Source organism: Mastigoproctus giganteus, chromosome 2, assembly GCF_048544385.1.
Source record: "Mastigoproctus giganteus isolate SK-2022 chromosome 2, ASM4854438v1, whole genome shotgun sequence".
NCBI lineage: Eukaryota > Metazoa > Arthropoda > Arachnida > Uropygi > Thelyphonidae > Mastigoproctus > Mastigoproctus giganteus.
Window position 1 is genome coordinate 3,654,345 of NC_143576.1, and position 20,536 is coordinate 3,674,880.

The window sequence follows — 20,536 nt, forward strand, 5'->3', positions numbered from 1 at the left end:
GCAGAAAATGAACCTGAAGATTTGGATACAAGCCAATTGCGAAGCGCAACATTCTTTTCTTGAACAGACTTAACACATTTATTGGAAAACTAAGGTTTAGATAAAGGAAATGATTTTACGGTGGAGTGTGGAATAAAGGATTTCATCCATACAAGAATAGTTTCACTGACACAATCTGAGCAAATGTTGATATCAGAAGATTTGAAACAGTAATCCAACCAAGAAAAAGAAGAAAAGAAATCTCGCATATTATCCCATTTTGCATTCTTGTAATGCCAAACAACACAAGATTAACAATAGCCACAAAAGAAAGGCTACATTGGAGAAGAGATCATCACAAAATTGCGATCTAAGGTGCCTAGAGGACCACTCACCTCGACTGTACTTAGAAGGGTTGTTTGTGAGAAAAAGATCAAGCATGTTGGCAGCGTGGTTAAGATTGTCTAGTATTCAGGTAAGTAAATAAACAATCTGTGTGAGGTCATTAGTAATTGCAAAAACCTCAATCTCGACCAGCTGGGTCCGTGTGACTAGAAAAAGGAAGCCAGCTGAAGTTGCGAACATCAAAATCACCAAGGAAAATTACCTCCCTGTTAAGAAAGTTGGACTGGAGAAAGTTGGACTGGAGAAAGTCAAAGAGATCCAAGTGATTAGTGGAGCTGGGAAAACAATAGAGGCAACAGATGAATTTGAGGGAATGTGGTAAAAAGAATTTAAGCCAGAGAAGACTGAAAAAAGGAGATTTCAAATTACTAAGTCCCTGACAGATAATATCAGAATGGAATATGCACAAGTACCACCTTTGAAGCAAAATGAGTCATGCTTTATATGTTATCTGGCAAAATGTGATGCACAGCATGATTTCTATTTCTCTTTTCCTCTCCTCGGTTGGATTGCTGAAGTGATTTCTATCTTAAATTTATTTTCTGATCCCAGTGTTTGCTCAAGATCAATATCACTGAAATTATTCTTGTACGGACAAAATCCTTTATTCTGCATTCCACCATAAAATCTCATCCCTAAACCTTGGTTTTCCAATAAACATGTTATGGTTGTTCAAGATTGTTTATAAGAAAGTAGCATATTTCAATTGGCTCATATACAAATCTCCAGCTTCATTTTCTGCCTGCACTAAAGCTCACATCAGTTGTAAAACAGTTATTAAACATCAGTCAAAACTTGATTTTGACAGGCTGTAGAAATCTTGCTTTTTGTCAAAAATGATAGTCAAGCATTATCTCTTGCCAAAGCTATTGGCTGCAACCTGTCTCCCATCCCTGTTGCAACCTGATGGTTTTATTGCATCCTCAGTTAAAGATGAAGCCAACTTACGAGTATCCTATTTTGATTCTGACTCATTCAAATCTAATGTCAACAAGTTGCTTGTCTTCTCAGCCTTCAGCATTACCAAATACTACAGGTTCTATTACCTTTAAATTAAAAAAAAAAGTATAACTTTACCATATACTGCATATTTTACGTCCATAAATTGGTTGGTTTGCTATTTTTCTGGATGAAAAACCAGACTTTAACATGCCATGTGGGGGGGGGGTGTAAGAGAATCAATAAAAGTTCCTCCTGTTGAGGTGGGATTTAAACCAAAAAAAAGTATAACTTTACCATATACTGCATATTTTACATCCATAAATTGGTTGGTTTGCTATTTTGCTGGATGAAAAACCAGACTTTAACATGCCATGCGGGGGGGGAGTGTAAGAGAATCAATAAAAGTTCCTCCTGTTGAGGTGGGATTTAAACCAAGATACTTTCTATGTGGTATAAATAATCATTGATTATAACTGCTGTGCATAAGGTGTAGTGAACCTATAGTACCACTTCAATAACCTTTTAAGGTGGATCATGAGTGAAGCAGGAAAGCATGCTATTATCAGTTATTTTTTTATACCACAATAAAATTACTATATTTTCAATTTACCTTATCTGCAGAAAGTGGATCCTTTATAAGCACTGAAGCATACAGCTGTGGAAGAAAGAGAAAAAGAAAAAACATGAATTTATTTTGTTTTTCTTTAAAATAAAATAGTTTAAAAATTATATGCATTGCTATCTAAAACTGGAAAATAATGTCAATTCCGATCATATTTTTAATATTCGGGATCACATTTTTCAGGTCATTTTTTTTTTCTTGGATAAAAGGCTATTCATCTATGCTGGCCACACATCTTTAGACAAAAGTATATGCTCCATAAACTAGTGCCAATTTAATTGATATTTTCAAAGAAAAAATTGATATTTTAAAGAAAATTTTAAAAATTTTCTTGCTACTTTTACAATTTGTATTAGGAGCAATATTTTTATATTCAAAAGCAAATCAAATTTTTTCAACAACTGCACGCTGTAATGAGTTAAATGAATAACAATTGGTATTCATTCAACTCTGTGATACTACACTGACAGTGGTAGAGAACGAAAAGAACCTGGGGTAATTGTGCAGGCAGATATGAAGGTTTCTGAGCAGTGCAGACGGTCTGCAAGAGTAGCTCATGGTGTCTTGTCAATGATATACAGGAATTTTTCTAGCAGGGATAAGGAGGTGATTATCCCTGTGTATAAGGCAATGGTCAGGCCACACCTTGAGTACTGTATACAGATCTGGAGGCCACATTTTAAGGATGTAGAGCTGTTGGAATGAGTACAGAGAAGGGCAACAAGATTGGTGAATGGAATGAAGGGTTGCTCTTATGAAGAAAGGCTTAAGTTTTGCAGATTACAGTGTCTGGAGACTAGGCACCTGCGAGGTTGTTGTTGTTGTTTTGGTTTTTAAGAGCATTAGCAACTAAGGCCATATTGCTCCGGGAATATGCGGTGGTCATTCCCTGACCTTTCCGTATCCTCCGTAATTGGTGGGCATGGGCTACTTGCGAGGTGATCTGATTGAGGCGTATAAAGCCTTGAATGGTTTGAGCATGCTCAATGCTGATGGGATTCTTCCTCTTGCTCAGAATAATCATCTGTGAGGGCATAAATTCAAATTGAGGAAAGACAGTTGTAGGATAGATATGCGGAAGTTTGCCTTTAGCCAGCAGGTAGTTGATTGGTGGAACAGACTCACTGAGTGGGAGAAGACAGGGAGTGGTTAACAATGGACACTGCTCTTCATGGACTAATGTTATTAGTGAAGTCCTGCAGGGTTCGGTTTTCAGCCCACTGTTGTTTTTGGTATTTAACAATGATAATTGATGAAGTTACATAAGGGTTAATGTCTAAGTTTGCAGACGATGCAAAGTTTGGCAGGGTTGTTAATGATGGTAATGATAGTATACTACTGCAACAGGATCTGGAAAAGTTGAGCAGATGGGCTGTGAGGTGGCAACTGAAGTTTAACATTGACAAATGTAAAGTACTGCATATGGGTAGCAGTAACCCCAGAGTAACATATCAACCGGGTGGTACTACACTCAGGGTAGTGGAGAATGGAATGAAAAGGACCTGGTGGTAATTGTGCAGTCAGATAAGAAGTTTTCTGAGCAGTGCAGACAGGCTGCAAGAGTAGCCCATGGTGTCTTGTCGTGATATACAGGAATTTTTCTAGCAGGGATAAGGAGGTGATTGTCCCCTTGTATAAGACAATGGTCAGGTCACACCCTTGAGGCATCCAGACCTGTATTGTATACAGGTCTGGATGCCTCATTTTAGGAAATGATGTGGAGCTGCTGGAATGAGTACAGAGAAGGGCAACAAGATTGGGAACAAAGGGCTGCTATTGCCAAGAAAGGCTTAAGTTCTGAAAATTGTAGCTTCTGGAGACTAGGCACCTGCAGGATGATCTAATTGAAGTGTATAAGGCCTTGAATGGTTTGAGCAAGGTTGGGATTTCTCCTCTTGTGCAGACTACTCACCTGAAGGGACATAAATTCAAATTGAGGAAAGACAATGGTAGATAAGATGTGCAGAAATTTGCCTTTAGCCAGCAGGTGGTTGATAGTTGGAACAAACTTCCATCTGTTGTAGTGGAGGTCAACAACTTAAATAAATTCAAGGCAGAACTAAACATACTTTTGGAGTGAATGGATGGGCCAAATGGGAATTTTTTTTTTTTTTTTTTTTTTTGGTTGATGCTATATAAGCTTGCTTTCTTTCCTCATATACTTCTATTAATGCTAATTGTAATTCCTATATATAATTTCTATATGGGATTTTTGCCTTAGGCTTCAGTTGTTCTCCTAATTTAACTTTCAAGTTTTAACATAACTAAATTGTTGAAATTTAGGAGCATAAATCATCTCATTCTATTGAACTAAATGCCTGTTCTGTTACATTCAGCTTGGTCGCTTTCAATTATTACTTCACTAATAGCGTGAATTTTCTAGTGACATCTGTAGTTGATTCTACATTGTAGAATCAACTACAGATATCAATGCAGAATTAACATCTGTATCCACAGTGACCAAATAGAAATTTGGTCACCTTGTATGAGAATGACCCCATTTGTTAACCAAATCTGTGGATACAGATTTGGTTAACAAATGGGGTCATTCTCATACAAGATATATTAGGGTTCCCTTTTCCACTACTATGCATTTTCATGTACCCTCCAATAGCAGTGGCTCTGGGCAACCATATCTACATACAATGTAGATGATCATTATCTTGGTGACAATTTTTATCTTTTGGTGAGCAATCTAAGCTTTTGCATCACAACAATACCAAGTGGGATGATATGAACAATTTCTATTCCTCTAATTGTAATACCTGTTCAGAAAAAAAAGAATGACTCCTTTATTATTTATACTACCTTAAATCCTCTTCCAGTTCTTTACAATGTATTTTGAAAACCAAAATGCATTGTAACTAATTTTTCAAGACTAGTCTTTAGTATCTATAAGGGTGCATTTGTGTACATTATTAGTGAACATTTGCCACAGAAATTTGCCAATAAGTCCCAAGTTGTAAGGGTGTCTCTGAGCCTATCTAATAGGTCTTTAGAATTGGAGGTGGGGAGGAAATAATATGGGAAGCAGAAAATACTAGATATTTAGCAGGTGCTTGCCCTAGTGCTGTTTACCACAAACTATGGGGTGTACAGCAAGTTCTAGGTTGTAGGCCTTAACTTTTCCAAAAATTCCTCCTTTCTTATAAGAACTTTCTTATAAACACATGACACAGAAGCCTATGATAGATACAAGTTGATCTGTAACCAAGTTACAAAGGAGGTTAGGCAGGCAAAGGCAGACTACGAAAAATCTTTGGCAAAGGATGCAAAGAAAAACAGCAAAGAGTTCTTTACTTCATTGGAGTAAAATTCATTGGAGGCAAATTGCTGCTATAGATAAAGGGGTGGTTGAGGAGGAGAAGACAGAGTGGTAATCAATGGACACTGCTCATTGTGGACTAATGTTATTAGTGGAGTCCCTCAGGGTTCAGTATTGGGTCCATTATTGTTTTCTGTATTTATAAATGATATTGATGATGGTATATATCAAGCTTTAATGTCCAAGTTTGCAGACGATACGAAGGTTGGCAGGGTTGTCAAGGACATTACTGACATTATGCTGCTGCAACAGGATCTGGAAAGGTTGAGCAGATGGAATGAGAGGTGGCAAATGAAGTTTAACATTCACAAATGTAAAGTACTACATATGAGAAACAGCAACCCCAGAGCAACGTATCGACTCTGGTACTAAATTACAGTGGTAGAGAATGAAAAGAACCTGGGAGAAATTGTGCAGGCAGATATGAAGTTCTCTGAGCAGTGCAGACGGGCTGCAAGAGTAGCTCATGGTGTATTGTCAATGATATATAGGAATTTTTCTAGCAGTGATAAGGAGGTGATTATTTCCTTGTATAAGGCAATGGTCAGGCCACACCTAGAGTACTGTATACAGGTCGGGAGGCCTCATTTCAAGAAGGATGTAGAGCTGCTGGAACGAGTACAGAGAAGGGCAACAAGATTAGTGAATGGAACAAAGGGGTGCTCTTACGAAGAAATGATTAAGTTTTGCAAATTACAGTGTCTGGAGACTAGGCACCAGCGAGGTGATCTGATAGAGATGTATAAAGCTTTGAATGGTTTGAGCATGTTCAATACTGATGGGATTCTTCCTCTTGCTCAGAATAATCACCTGAGAGGGCATAAATTCAAATTGAGGAAAGACAGATGTAGGATAGACATGTGGAAATTTGCCTTTAGCCAGTGTGTGGTTGGTGGGTGGAACAGACTTCCATCCCTTGTCGTGGAAGTTGATAGCCTAAATAAGTTTAAGGCTCAGCTGGACAGATATTTTGAACGAACAGAGGGGTGAAGTGGAAGTGGTTATTTTTTATATATATATTTATTTATTTTTTTTTTTTTTTTGGGCTGATGCTGCATAAGCTTGCTTTCTTGCATCAAATGCCTCTACTCATGGTAATGCTAACTCCTACAAGCTTCAATAGAATTAGAAATTGTAAGTTTTGAATTCCACTGGAAAACAGTTTACAGTTTCTATGAACCAAAAATGTGGTTACCAAATGATTAAAATACTTTTTCTGTATTTAACATTAGTTTATAAAGTATTTAAGGGCAAAGGCCTCATGCTACGAGGTAGAATGACTAATATGTAGGTTAGTGCAAATGCATCATTTTAATATAGCTATCTACCAAAGTAGTTAAATTAATTAATTAAATTGGCATCGTTTTGGTTATATCTCATATTGTGACTGCCTTCACAACGAGTTGCCACGGTATTGTACAACCCCGAATAAATAACACTTCACCAGTGGAGAAGACTATTGTTATTTATTCTCAGTGGATACCACCACTCAGATGGCACCGTTTCAAAGCTTGTTGGCTTCTCTTCAGTGGGTGGGCAGGTACCCTGGTGTTACAATAGTGACAACCCAGTTATGAAGTATAACTTCACAATATAAGAGATACCTGATGGTGCGTAGTAATATAGACTATAAAGTATTTAAGGGCAAAGGCCTCATGCTACGAGGTAGAATGACTAATATGTAGGTTAGTGCAAATGCATCATTTTAAAATAGCTATCTACCAAAGTAGTTAAATTAATTAATTAAATTGGTATCATTTTGGTTATATCTCATATTGTGACTGCCTTACAACGAGTTGCCATGGTATTGGCCTCTCTCATACTGTGAAGGGACCATTAGGCATCTCTCATATTGTGAAGTTATACTTCATAACTGGGTTGTCACTATTGCAACACCAGGGTACCTGCCCACCCACCGAAGAGAAGCCAACAAGCTTTGAAACCGTGCCATCTGGGTAGTGGTATCCACTGAGAATAAATAACAATAGTCTTCTCCACTGGTGAAGTGTTATTTATTCGGGGTAGTACAATACCGTGGCAACTCGTTGTGAAGGCAGTCACAATATGAGATATAACCAAAACAATACCAATTTAATTAATTAATTTAATTACTTTGGTAGATAGCTATGTTAAAATGACGCATTTGCACTAACCTACATATTAACATTAGTTATAAACAGCTTTACATTTGAAGACATGATATAATATATACTTGACAGAACTCAACAATAAAAATCCATTTCCATATGGTTATTCAAACAGCTGAAGGCAGTTCACATATTATTTAAGTCTTACAGTGCAATTTAATAATTATATGCTTCTTTAAAATGAAAAACTCAACATGCAAAAATCATGAAAAACCTACTGTAAGTGCTCGAGGCGTTTGTCCAAGCTGTTTACAGGCATTGCTTGCTATTGCAATGGCCTCTCTTGTACGATGTAATGCCAAGTAGCAGTCTACTAAACCTAGAATTTAAAACACAACAAGAATAAGTGAAAACAGAATCATAAGTATATTATTACCATTAAGGCAAACTTAGGCCATATTATTATTATTATTAATAATACAAATAATTCAATTTAGATATAATATGCATACACATTATTGAAAATACCCAGTTCCTCCAAAAAGGCTGTAAAAGGTCATTTATAAGTAGTACAACACAACCCTGATATTACACTGATGCCAGGGGACAACTTTAATACCAACATTATAAACTAGGACTATTATAACAAAAACAAATGTATCCATTTTTTGATGTGAAACATCCTTGGGGGCACCTCAACTGAGTAAATCTGATCGGTCACAGAAAATGCGATGTGGAAGTGATGTCATCTGCAGCTGCCATTTGATTGTAGATGCTGCCATTCAATTGGCTACAATCAAATAGGTAATTAGGCTTGGATTTCACTAACCTCTTCCAAGCCAAGGATGTTTCACATAAAACCATCTACTGACACGTGCCATTTTTTTTTTTTAAATACGAACATATGACTAAATGACACAAACTATTGTGCAATCATTTTTATTACAAGAAAATATGTTAATTATAAATATGAGGACTGTTCTGAAAATACGTGGACTGGCAACACTACTTTGTTGCTATGGAAACGAGTGACGCGTTTGTGGTCTAGGAATATTCCCCCACCTTTTTTTAGTTAGTTTGTGCACGCGTATCACGCAGTATTCATTTTGTGTTCGTTATAACAGTTTATGTGAAGTGTGTTTTATGATGGGGATGAGAAAGATATTTCGTTAATTATTAGACAAAGAATCATGATTGAATTTTGTATAAAGTTAGGCAAAAGTGATGATTCAAGAAGCATACGGTGAAGAAGCCTTGGGCAGAATGGCTTTATTTAAATGGTGGAAGCATTTTAAGGATGGAAAAAAAAAAGTGTACGAGATGAGCAAAGAAGCGGGCATCCGTCAACCTCAGCAAACAATGAAAACACTAAGGAAGCCGAAACATTACCGAAAGAAAGCAGACATTTATCGATTCATAATCTGGCAGTTCAGCTGAATGTTGGTGTAGCAAGATGTCACGAAATTGTAAAAGACATACCTTAACAAGTCACTTGTCTGTGCAAGATGGGTACTGCGCAATCTTACTGCAGAACAAAAACTGCTGCACTGAACTTTGTCAAGCCTTTATTGACAAGGTGGAAGAAGAGCCCAACTTTTTGAATAAAATAAATCACTTGTGATGAGTCCTGGATCAAACATTTTGATCCTGAGTCCAAACAGCAGTCAGCACATGGAAACCACAATTTACCACCTCCAAAACAATTTCGAATTTTTGGTTCATCAAAAAAATTGATGTTGATTTTGTTTTTAGATGCAGGCAGAATAATATTGCAGCACTAGGTTCCTGAGAAACTAACTGAAAATGGAGAGTAATTATGCTAACACGTTGCAAGATCACCTCAAAGGAGCAGTTCGCAAAAAAAGACCGAACTGCCTAATCAAGAATGGTTTCTTCTTCAAGATAATGCTAGGTCACATGTCACACAACCAGCAATGCAAGCTTTAGCGAAAATTGGTGATCAACCACTAGACCACCCTCCATACAGCCCAGACCTCACACCATGCAATTTCTGGGCTTTCCCCGAGCCTCAAAAATGAGTTGAGAGGAAAAAAATAAATGATGATAAATCTGCCACATCCACTATCCTGCAATGCCTTTCAGAAAATGGATTACAGCACATGTTTCAGAAGCTAGTGAACTGCTGTAAAAGGTGTTTAGAATGTGAAGGATGCTATTTTGAAAAGGAGACCCATACCAACCTCCCAAGTGATTCAGACTCAGAGCAATGACCTCAATCCGTGTATTTTATACCTCCTTATAATAATCACCTCCTTATCCAGCAGGGATAAGGAGGTGATTATTCCCTTGTATAAGGCAATGGTCAGGCCACACCTAGAGTACTGTATACAGGTCTGGAGGCCTCATTTCAAGAAGGATGTAGAGCTGCTGGAACGAGTACAGAGAAGGGCAACAAGATTAGTGAATGGAACAAAGGGGTGCTCTTACGAAGAAAGGCTTAAGTTTTGCAAATTACAGTGTCTGGAGACTAGGCACCAGCGAGGTGATCTGATAGAGGTGTATAAAGCCTTGAATGGTTTAAGCATGCTCAATGCTGATGGGATTCTTCCTCTAGCTCAGAAAAATCACCTGAGAGGGCATAAATTCAAATTGAGGAAAGACAGATGTAGGATAGACGTGCGGAAATTTGCCTTTAGCCAGCGGATGGTTGGTTGGTGGAACAGACTGCCATCCCTTGTGGTGGAGGTTGATAGCCTAAATAAGTTTAAGGCTCAGCTGGACAGGTATTTTGAACGAACAGAGGGGTGAAGTGGATTTTTTTTTTTTTTTTTTTGGCTGATGCTGCATAAGCTTGCTTTCTTGCATCAAATGCCTCTACTAATGCTAATGCTAATTTTCAGAATAGCCCTGATATGTATATCTATTTTTAGAGTGATTCCGTGTTTACAAATCACACACTGTTCACCGAGGAAACTGTTTGACTTTATCTGATAAAATTCAGAGCTTTTATACGGAAAAATGGGAATATGAGTTGATCACTGGTTAGCAAAAAGAGTTTGCAAATTTTGTTGATAGGAAGATGAAATCTTTAAAAAAATTCTATCCAAGAATGGAACCTGGGATGAGTGGTTATGCCTGGCTTCACCGAGGAAACTGTTTGACTTTATCTGATAAAATTCAGAGCTTTTATACGGAAAAATGGGAATATGAGTTGATCACTGGTTAGCAAAAAGAGTTTGCAAATTTTGTTGATAGGAAGATGAAATCTTTAAAAAAATTCCATCCAAGAATGGAACCTGGGATGAGTGGTTATGCCTGGCATGCTCTCAAGCCATTTCCGGTCTTCATGCATGTGTGGAGGATAATTCCCATGCTCCTACAGTAACATGTGCCGTGACAGTCAAGTTTCACTGTTGATAAAGGAGGTAATTGCTTTTGAAAACTACAGTATTGTTTTAACGTTTTTAATTTGTAAATGTTTTGTATATTTTAATTCTATCTATCATTTTATTGTTTTTAACTCAGTTGTTAGTGCATTTCATTTTTACACCAAAATTTTATCCTGTCTTATTTTATTATTTTATTTTAATTTATGTTAATAAAGTTTGAGTCATATACAGTTGGTGTCATATTCCATATACAGTTGGAGTCATATTCCATTGTAGTTATTATGAGTCACAACTTTCCCAAACCGAGAGGCCTATTTGAAGAAAACAGGAGATTATTAGAAAACTTTGGCAAAGGATGTCAAGAAAAACAACAAAGACTTCTTTACTTATATAAACTCTAGAAGGAAGGGGATGAATCAGGATGGTCCACGTGATATTTAATTCGCCTGTTGATGATCCTGCTCAAATAGCTGACAAACTGAAAAAAATCTACATTCACACATGAGGAATTATGTACGGAAGTAGAGGACAGAAGCTTATTAAACTCTAACTGGGAGCTTAATGATGTTGTAATAACTGAGGGCAAAGTGGATAAGAAATTGTTGAAGTTAAATATATGAAAGGCACCTGGGGTGGAGGGGATCTATTAAGTTATATTAAAGGAAGTAGCAAAGGAAATAAGCAAATGCTCAGCCATAATTATGAAGGAGTCCTTGGACTCAGGGGAGGTCCCCGCAAACTGGAGATGTGCAAATGTATCTCCAATTCACAAAGGGGATCAAAGGGTTACATGAGTAATTGCAGATCTGTTAGTTTAACTTCTGTTCCGGGGAAAATAATCCATTATTTTCTTCCAGTGACTCCAGTCACTGGTTAAAGAAGCATTGCACGATCATCTAGACTAGTTCTAATTCAGTCTCAGCATCGGCTGTTTAAGGGGAAGTTTTGTTGTTGTTTTGGTTTTTAGGAGCACTAGCAACTAAGGCCATATTGCTCCGGGATATGCGGTGGTCATTCCCTGACCTTTCCGCATCTTCCGTATTTGGTGGTGACGGGCTCGAACCCCGGTCTAATCAAGAAGCATGTGATACGCACTATTGCTCCTTCCCACTTGGCTACGGAGGCGCCCGGGAAGTTTGGTCTGACCAATTTGATTGGATACTATGATGTGGTTACAAGGGAACTGGATGCAAAAATAACTTTGATATCATAAACTTGGATTTCTGGAAAGCTTTTGATACTGTTTCACATGGAAGATTACTGTACAAATTGGAGCGGTACGGCATTAAGGGCAAGTTGCTACAATGGATAAAAGGGTGGTTGAGTGGGAGAAGACAGATGTTTTGTTTGTTTGTTATTTGGTTTTTAGGAACATTAGCAACAAAGGCCATATTGCTCCGGGGATATGCGGTGGTCATTCCCTGACCTTTCCGCATCCTCCATATTTGGTGGTGACAGGCTCGAACCCCGGTCTAATCAAGAAGCGTGCGTGCTACACACTGCTGCTCCTTCCTTCCCACCTGGCTACGGAGACGCCGAGAAGACAGAGAGTGGTAATTAATGGACATTGCTCTTCGTGGACTAATGTTATTAGTGGAGTCCCACAGGGTTCAGTGTTGAGTCCACTGTTGTTTTGTATATTTATCAATGATATTGATGAAGGTATAACAGGCTTAATGTCCAAGTTTGAAGATGATGATGCAATGGTTGGCAGAGTTGATAATAACAGTAATGACACTATGCTACTGCAACAGGATCTAGAAAAGTTGGGCAGATGGGCTGAGAAGCAGCAATTGAAGTTTAATATTGACAAATGCAAAGTACTGCATATGGGTACAAGTAACCCCAGAGAAACGTACCAACTGTGTGGTACTACACTCAGGGTTGTAGAAAATGAAAAAGATCTAGGGGCAATTGTGCAGTCAGATATGAAGTTTTCTGAGCAGTGCAGACAGGCAGCCAGAGCAGGTCTTGTCAATATAGGAATTTTGCTAGTGGGGGTAAAAAGAGGTGATTACATAATCATGGCCTGACCATTGCCTTATACTTTGTATAAGGCAATGGCCAGGCCATGCCTTGAGTACCGAGTACAGGTGTGGAGGCCTCATTTTAGGAAGGATGTAGAGTTGCTAGAACAAATACGGAGAAGGACAACAAGATTGGTGAAGAAAACAAATTAGTGCTCTTACCAAGAAAGTCTTAAATTCTGCAAATTGTAGCCTCTAGCAACTGTCCTTCCTCAATTCAAATTGAGGAAGGACAGTTGTAGAATAGATGTTCGGAAATTTGTCTTTAGTCAGTGGGTAGAACAAACTTCCATCTGTCATTGTGGAAGTTGATAGCTTAAACAAATTCAAGGAAGAACTGGACACACTTTTAGAGTGAATGGTTGTGTGAAATGGGATTTTTTTTTTTTTTTTTTTTTTTTTTTGCTGATGCTGTATAAGCTTGCTTTCTTGCATCATATGCCTCCACTAATGCTAAAGCTAAGGCCCTGTAAGCCTTCTTAGCAGCCCATCTCTACTGTTCAGAGAACTTCATGTCTAACTGTATAATACCCCTACATCTTTTTCAATTTCCACTACCCTGCCTGTGGTATCACATTTGGTATGTTATTCTTGTGTTATTACTACCTCTATGCAGTACCTTATATTTGTCAATGTTAAACATCGATTGCCTTTTCTCAGCAAATCTGCCTAACTTTTCTAGATCTTGTTGCATTAGCTTACCTTGATTACTGTTATTAACCACCTTTGCATCGTATTCAAAATTAGACATTAAGCCTGCTATACCTTCTTCAATATCATTAATAAATAGAGAAACACAATGAACCCAGCTCTGATACTTGGGGAACTCCGATAATAACTTTAATTCACAAAGGGTATTACTGACTGATGACCACCCTCTGTCTTCTCCAACTAAACCATCCCTTTATTCATAGTAGTAACTTGCCCTTAATTCCACACTGCTCCAATCTGTACAGCTGTTTTATATGCAAGAGTCTCAAAAGCTTTCCTAAAATCCAAGTATATGATATAAAAATTATATTTTTCATCCAGTTAAACTTTCAACCAGCTCAGACAAGTTTGTCCCTTATCAAATCCATACTGTGCCAGCAGTATAACTAAACTCCTGTGTAAATAGTCCTGCATTATTTCTTTAACCAGTAGTTCCATTACTTTCCCTGGAATGGAAGTTAAACTAACAGGTCTGTAATTATTCATGATTTCACTTTGTGAACTGGGGATATATTCAAACATTTCCAGACCACAGGGACCTCTCCTGAATCGAAGATAGTCTCATAATTATGGCTGTGTTTGCTTATCTCCTTTACTGCCTCCCTTAATATAATTCAATAGATCCATCCACCCCAGGTGGCTTTTTTATTTTTAGCTTCAACAATTTCTCTTCCACTTTTCTCCTCTCTGTTAGAATTTCATAAGCTACTGGCATCCCCTTTTGTGAAAAATTTCTCATGTGTGAATGTAGCTAAAAAATACCTATTCGGTTTGTCAGAAAACTGAGCAGGATTATCAACAATAAAACATTGATATCAAGTGGACCAATGTGATTCTTCCTGTTTCTTCTAGTTTTTTACATAAGTAAAGAAGCCTTTGCTACTTTTCTTTGAATCCTTTGCCAGATATCTCTCATAATCTGCTCTAGCTTGCCTAAGCACCTTTGTAACTTGATTGCAAAAGTTTATATCTACTTTAGTCTTCTGTATCATCACCTCATAATTTACATGTATCCCATGCAATTTTATTCTCTGCCAAGGGTCTCGTTAGTTCATCTGATATCCATTTAGATCCAAGCCTTGAACAGTATCTGTTAGCTGGTATAAAAAGCCTAGTAGTTTTTATGATTACTTTCCCAAATGCTTCCCATTTAGACTGTTGCTTTTTAACACAATCATTTGGTCACACTGTATAGATTTAAAAACAGTCTGAGACCACTGCAGTCACCTTTATGAAAGCAAAAGCAAGGCCTTCCCTTTACTCTTGATAGTAGTTACATCTTTAAGTAAATTCCACATCAACACACTGTGATCACTGCCACCCCTAGTGGGTTTTTTAATATTCATATAAATATGAATATTAAAAATTATTAAAAATATTAAAAAAATAAGAATATTCATATGAATATTCTTATTTTCTTATTCATATGAATATTCTTAATGCATAAAGAATTACAGCTGATAATCTTAATGCATAAAATATTGTAGCTGATCAAGAATATTGCTGTCTTTTGCTGCCTCTCTAACATACTTCTATAGAAAACAGTCATCCAATAAATCCACATAAGCCTTGCTAGTGTGTGAATAACCAACCCACAAATTCCAGTCAATATCTGAAAATTTAAAATATCCTATTATAAGACATTCTGATATACTGGGTCACATTAATTCTCTGTATAGTTGTTCACTATATTCGTTAGGCCTATAACACACTCCTATTCTCATTTTTGTTTTTTTCCCAGTACTCATATTATACCAAATAGACTCAATAATACACTGGCACCCTTTTCAATCAACTAGATGCACTGCCTTATATTTCATATGTTCTTAATTAAGAGTATTACTCCCCCATTCTATCTCTCCTTTCTGTGCACACTGTACTCCCATATTCAAATTCAGCATCCCTTATGTCTCAGTGACACTACGTCTCTGGTATCCCTACAATGTCTGTATTTAATGACTTAATCAGTACTTCAAATTCATTGAATTCATTTATCATGCTCCTAGCATTAGCTTACATGCATGTATACACACACACACACACACACCTGTTACTTAGTTACTTTTACTTGCTCTAACACAACTTATATATTTGCTTGTTCTATGAGAACCCCAAGCAGATCTTGAAATTCTGTTGAAATTGTAGAAATATGATGAAGAATACCTGAAGATAAAGAGTCACAGTGTATTATTGTGAATTCTCAGTTATTAATACCATAGAAAAGAAACAGGCTGGAAAATACCTGAATAAGAAGAGTGCTTACAATAAATTACTTCTACTATTAACAAACCTATATTGGATTATTAAGCCATTTTAATTGACCAAAGCTGCAAGTCATATGCAACTACACTGCATACTGTGAAGCATGATTCGAATGCTGCCAATCATGATGTTATATATCAACATAACATATTTACACTGTGATTGGCCAATGCCAAAGCATTACTCAAGTTTGTATTGTATTGTAGCAGACACTTGGTATAGTGCCAACTTCATAGTAAGGCTTTATGGCATTGATAATAAACTGAGACTTTTGAATTAAGATTATTTCAATCTGTTGGCCATGTATGCTACATATCAGACTGGGTTATGATCTTTGCATGTGATACACAGTTAATAAAATGGCATATACTATTTTATACTAGTCTGCATCAATAAATACATGCCCTTGACAAATGTTGCATGGTGATAAAAATAAATATCAATGGCATATTTTATAATTTTATATTTACTTTTCTTTATAGAAGGAAGGGGTTAAACACCTATGTACATTACATATTTTATTTGAATACACTATATTTGCACTATCTTGATGTGATCTAATAACATCTTATTGCAGATTATTTGTAACTAGTTTAATTTTATATATCATAATTTCTGGACCATAAGATGAGTCTTTTTTTTTTTTGTAGAAGAGAAGGTATATTGTTATTGCCTGGTATATCTGAGTGAAGGCTTATGTATGTCTTGTTAGAACTCTTTCTTCCTTCCCAAAAGTAAATTTGTTCTATCCTGACATTTTATTTAATAAGCTAAACTTGTGAATTTGTGCTTCAGATATACAATAAAATAGTTTTTCCCAAAATTTTCCATCTAAAAAGTGAGTACATCTTATAATCTGGATAACAGAGCATTTACGACTTTTATTCAATTGCTAGTTCAATTAAAAGATTACCAAATTTTAATGTGTACTAACCACTAAATGTTTGGTACACATTAAAATTTGATGATCTTTTTATGTTAAATTTAATATACAGTAGAACCTGGATGAGAATTTTTCCAAGGGCCTGGAGGTTTAGAACTCCTTACGTGGGAAAACTTCTTAGAAGGGAAAATGACCTAAGGGTATGAAATATTAACTACACAAATAAAATGAAAAGATACACACACATAAGTTAAAGATGATTTTAAGTACTATTTCAGAATTTATAAATATTTTACTCTGCCTATGGAAACATTTTTAAACTGAGGATTTCTAATTGCTGAACATTCTGTTCAATAAACTCATTATCAAGTTGGAAGAATGAGCTCCTCTAGAGTTTCAACATACTTTAAAAGGTCACAATTACAATATGCAGAGCAACAATCCACTAAGTAATTCAGAACTGTTCACAACCATCAGAACTTAACATGGTCTATGTATCCAATTATAGATATCAACGAAAACAACTGCAATATGTCACTTCCGTTATGTCAAAATGTTTATACTAAAAAGCTTTTAGGGCTGAGGAAATCGAACAAGTTAGTGCATAGTATCATTTTCTTCTTCTTCTAGCATTATAACCTAGGGTGAGTCTTGGCCTTCTCAATGATGTTCCATCAGTAAGCCCTCCCAGAAGTCAAACTTTTCCAATTTCTTATGCTCATGATCTTTAAATCCTCTTCTACGTCATCCATCCATCTTTTCCGCAGTCTTCCTCTTGCCCTCCTACCAGTAGGGTTCCATTTCATTATCCTCTTAGTTGTTCCGTTGTCATCCATTCTCATAACATGTCCCAACCAGACAAGTCTCTGGCTCTTCACAAATCTGACAATGTCTGCACCCTGAATAAGATTATCAGGTTCATGGTTCATTCTGATCCTCCAGGATCCATCAACATCTTGTACAGGCCCAAAGACCTTTTGCAAAATTCTACGCTCGAACACTCTTAACAACTGTACGTTACAACTGGTCTAACGAGACTTTTGTATATTCTTAATTTTAAATGTCTGTTCAATACTCTGGACTTCATTAGTTTTTCCTGTGCATAGAAGCATCTGTTTCCACTCAGGATATGGGACTTAATTTCAGTAGTAATAGAGTTGGACTTTATTTGTTAGTTGGAGTTTATTTGTGAACATAGACAGATGAAATTTTGAACATGCTCAAACGAGAAGCTGCATTTTAGCATCATTTTATTTCGTAGTAAATCGCCAAAGTAGGTGATGTGGCATTTTTGGTACATCTTATATTGTGAGTCCTTCACAATGAGTTGCCCTGATATTGCACTACAATAGGCAACACTTCGCCAGTGGAGAAGACTAATGTTACTTATTCTCAGCGGATACCAACACCTCAGTGCAATATCACGGCAACTCGTTGGGAAGGCATTCACAATACGAGATACATGTATTGTATATCAAAAACAATACCATTTCACCTACTTCGGTGGTTTAAAATGATGCTTGGAACTAACTTGTCCGATTACCAAATGTTTATATTGTTCAATATTTTTTAATATTAAAAATAAATAATTTCTATATTTAAAAAACATTAAGTGGGAAAACTTCATTATAATAATATACTGTGTATTCTTTATCAACTTTTTATGCGGGAAAATTTTTACCTGGGAAACTGCTTAAGAGAGAAAATAATACATTACATATAGAGTTGAAATTGGGACTTCAGAAACCAAACCTAGTACAGGAGAAAACTTCTTATGGGGGAATTTCTTATCCAGGTTCTACTGTATTTTCCCATTCTTTTCTTCACCGATTGATTAATAAATAAATAAAAAGCAAGAATAGAGAAAAAATAGTCAACTTGGAACTATTTTATAAATACCTCTATGTGCTTCATATCTATAGGGTGCAATCTTGTAACTTTCCCCAAAGTGAGTAATTGCATCCTGAACCCTCTTGAGTTCTAAAAGCACTGATCCCTTTAATAGGAGGGCTTCAACATGACGTGGATTAATCATACATGCCTGAAAAAGAAATAAATAAAAAAATATATACATATTAGCATTAGTAGAGGCATTTGATGCAAGAAAGCAAGCTTATGCAGCATCAGATCAGCCAAAAAAAAAAAACCACTTCCACTTCACCCCTCTGTTCGTTCAAAATGCCTGTCCAGCTGAGCCTTAAACTTATTTAGGCTATCAACTTCCACGACAAGGGATGGAAGTCTGTTCCTCCAACCAACCACTCGCTGGCTAAAGGCAAATTTCCGCACATCTATCCTACATCTGTCTTTCCTCAATTTGAATTTATGCCCTCTCAGGTGATTATTCTGAGCGAGAGGAAGAATCCCATCAGCACTGAGCATGCTCAAACCATTCAATGCTTTATACACCTCTATCAGATCACCTCGCTGGTGCCTAGTCTCCAGACACTGTAATTTGCAAAACTTAAGCCTTTCTTCGTAAGAAAGAGCACCCCTTTGTTCCATTCACTAATCTTGTTGCCCTTCTCTGTACTTGTTCCAGCAGCTCTATATCCTTCTTGAAATGAGGCCTCCAGACCTGTGTACAGTACTCAGGGTGTGGCCTGACCATTGCCTTATACAAGGGAATAATCACCTCCTTATCCCTGCTAGAAAAATTCCTATATATCATTGACAATACACCATGAGTTACTCTTGCAGCCCGTCTGCACTGTTCAGAGAACTTCATATCTGCCTGCACAACCACCCCCAGGTCCCTTTCATTCTCTACCACTGTCAGTGTAGTACCATAGAGTTGATACGTTGCTCTGGGGTTGCTGTTTCCCATATGTAGTACTTTACATTTGTCAATGTTAAACTTCATTTGCCACCTCTCAGCACATCTGCTCAACCTTTCCAGATCCTGTTGCAGTAGCACAGTGTCAGTAGTGTCCTTGACAATCCTGCCAACCTTTGTATCATCTGCAAACTTGAACATTAAGCTTGATATACCATCATCAATATCATTTATAAATACAGAAAACAGTAACGGACCCAATACTGAACCCTGAGGGACTCCACTAATAACATTAGTCCCCGATGAGCAGTGTCCATTGATTACCTGACCACAGAGTTGATACGTTGCTCTGGGGTTGCTGTTTCCCCATATGTAGTACATTTGTCATTTGTCACTTTACATTGTGACATTTGTCACATTAATGTTTAACATTGACAAATGTAACTTTACATTTGTCAATGTTAAACATCAATGCATTCGCGATGTGGGTATGGAGGAGAATGGAAAGGGTGAGTAATGAGGAACTTTTGAGGAAAGTGGGTGACGAGAAAAAATTAGTAAAAGAACTAAGAAGACGACAAAATAAGTTTATAGGACATGTATTGAGAAGAGAAAGTTTGTTGAAGAAAGTGATTGAGGGGAAGATAGCTGTTGGAAGAAGGAGAATTGGAATGATGGATTGGATGGGAAAAAGAAATTATGCAGGAATTAAAAGGAAAGCAGAAGATAGAAAAGCATGGCATCAATGGAACCCTGAACCTGCCTAAGGACAGAAAACTGGAAGAAGATCCCACTTCTATCACTCTATCTCCCTCATTTTTTTACTTCTCACTTTATATATACGCTGAAAGGGCAGAATTCATGGGATACATGGTTCCTGGGCAACACAACGCTGTCACCCTCTTGTTAATGGACAAATCCACCGCTTGGCAGATATACATACACCGCATTCACATAACTGGTAATTTAATGTCATCATGCATAAACGTTGTGAGTTAACCGACTTTAAAAGAGGGATGATAATGGGTGCCAGACACATGGGTCACTATTGTGGAGGTAGTACAGAAATTGCACTATCCCCGTTCGATAGTATCAAGAGTATCAGGAATACGCCACTTCCAGAATAACATCTCATCAGACAGCAATGTGGACAGAGAAAGCTGGTGG

General features: G+C 37.0%; 1 protein-coding gene across 1 annotated transcript in view; it reads right to left on the reverse strand.

The window, feature by feature from the left end:
• The window catches only part of APC7 (anaphase-promoting complex subunit 7), a 168,973-nt gene that overhangs the window by 32,761 nt on the left and 115,676 nt on the right, over window positions 1–20,536 (reverse strand). The window contains exons 11-13 of the mRNA XM_090390334.1: window positions 18,493–18,634; window positions 7,639–7,739; window positions 1,937–1,981 (exon numbers count right to left, since the gene is read on the reverse strand). Of these exons, the coding sequence (XP_090246460.1) occupies window positions 1,937–1,981; window positions 7,639–7,739; window positions 18,493–18,634 (288 nt within the window). The remainder of the gene's footprint in view (window positions 1–1,936; window positions 1,982–7,638; window positions 7,740–18,492; window positions 18,635–20,536) is intronic.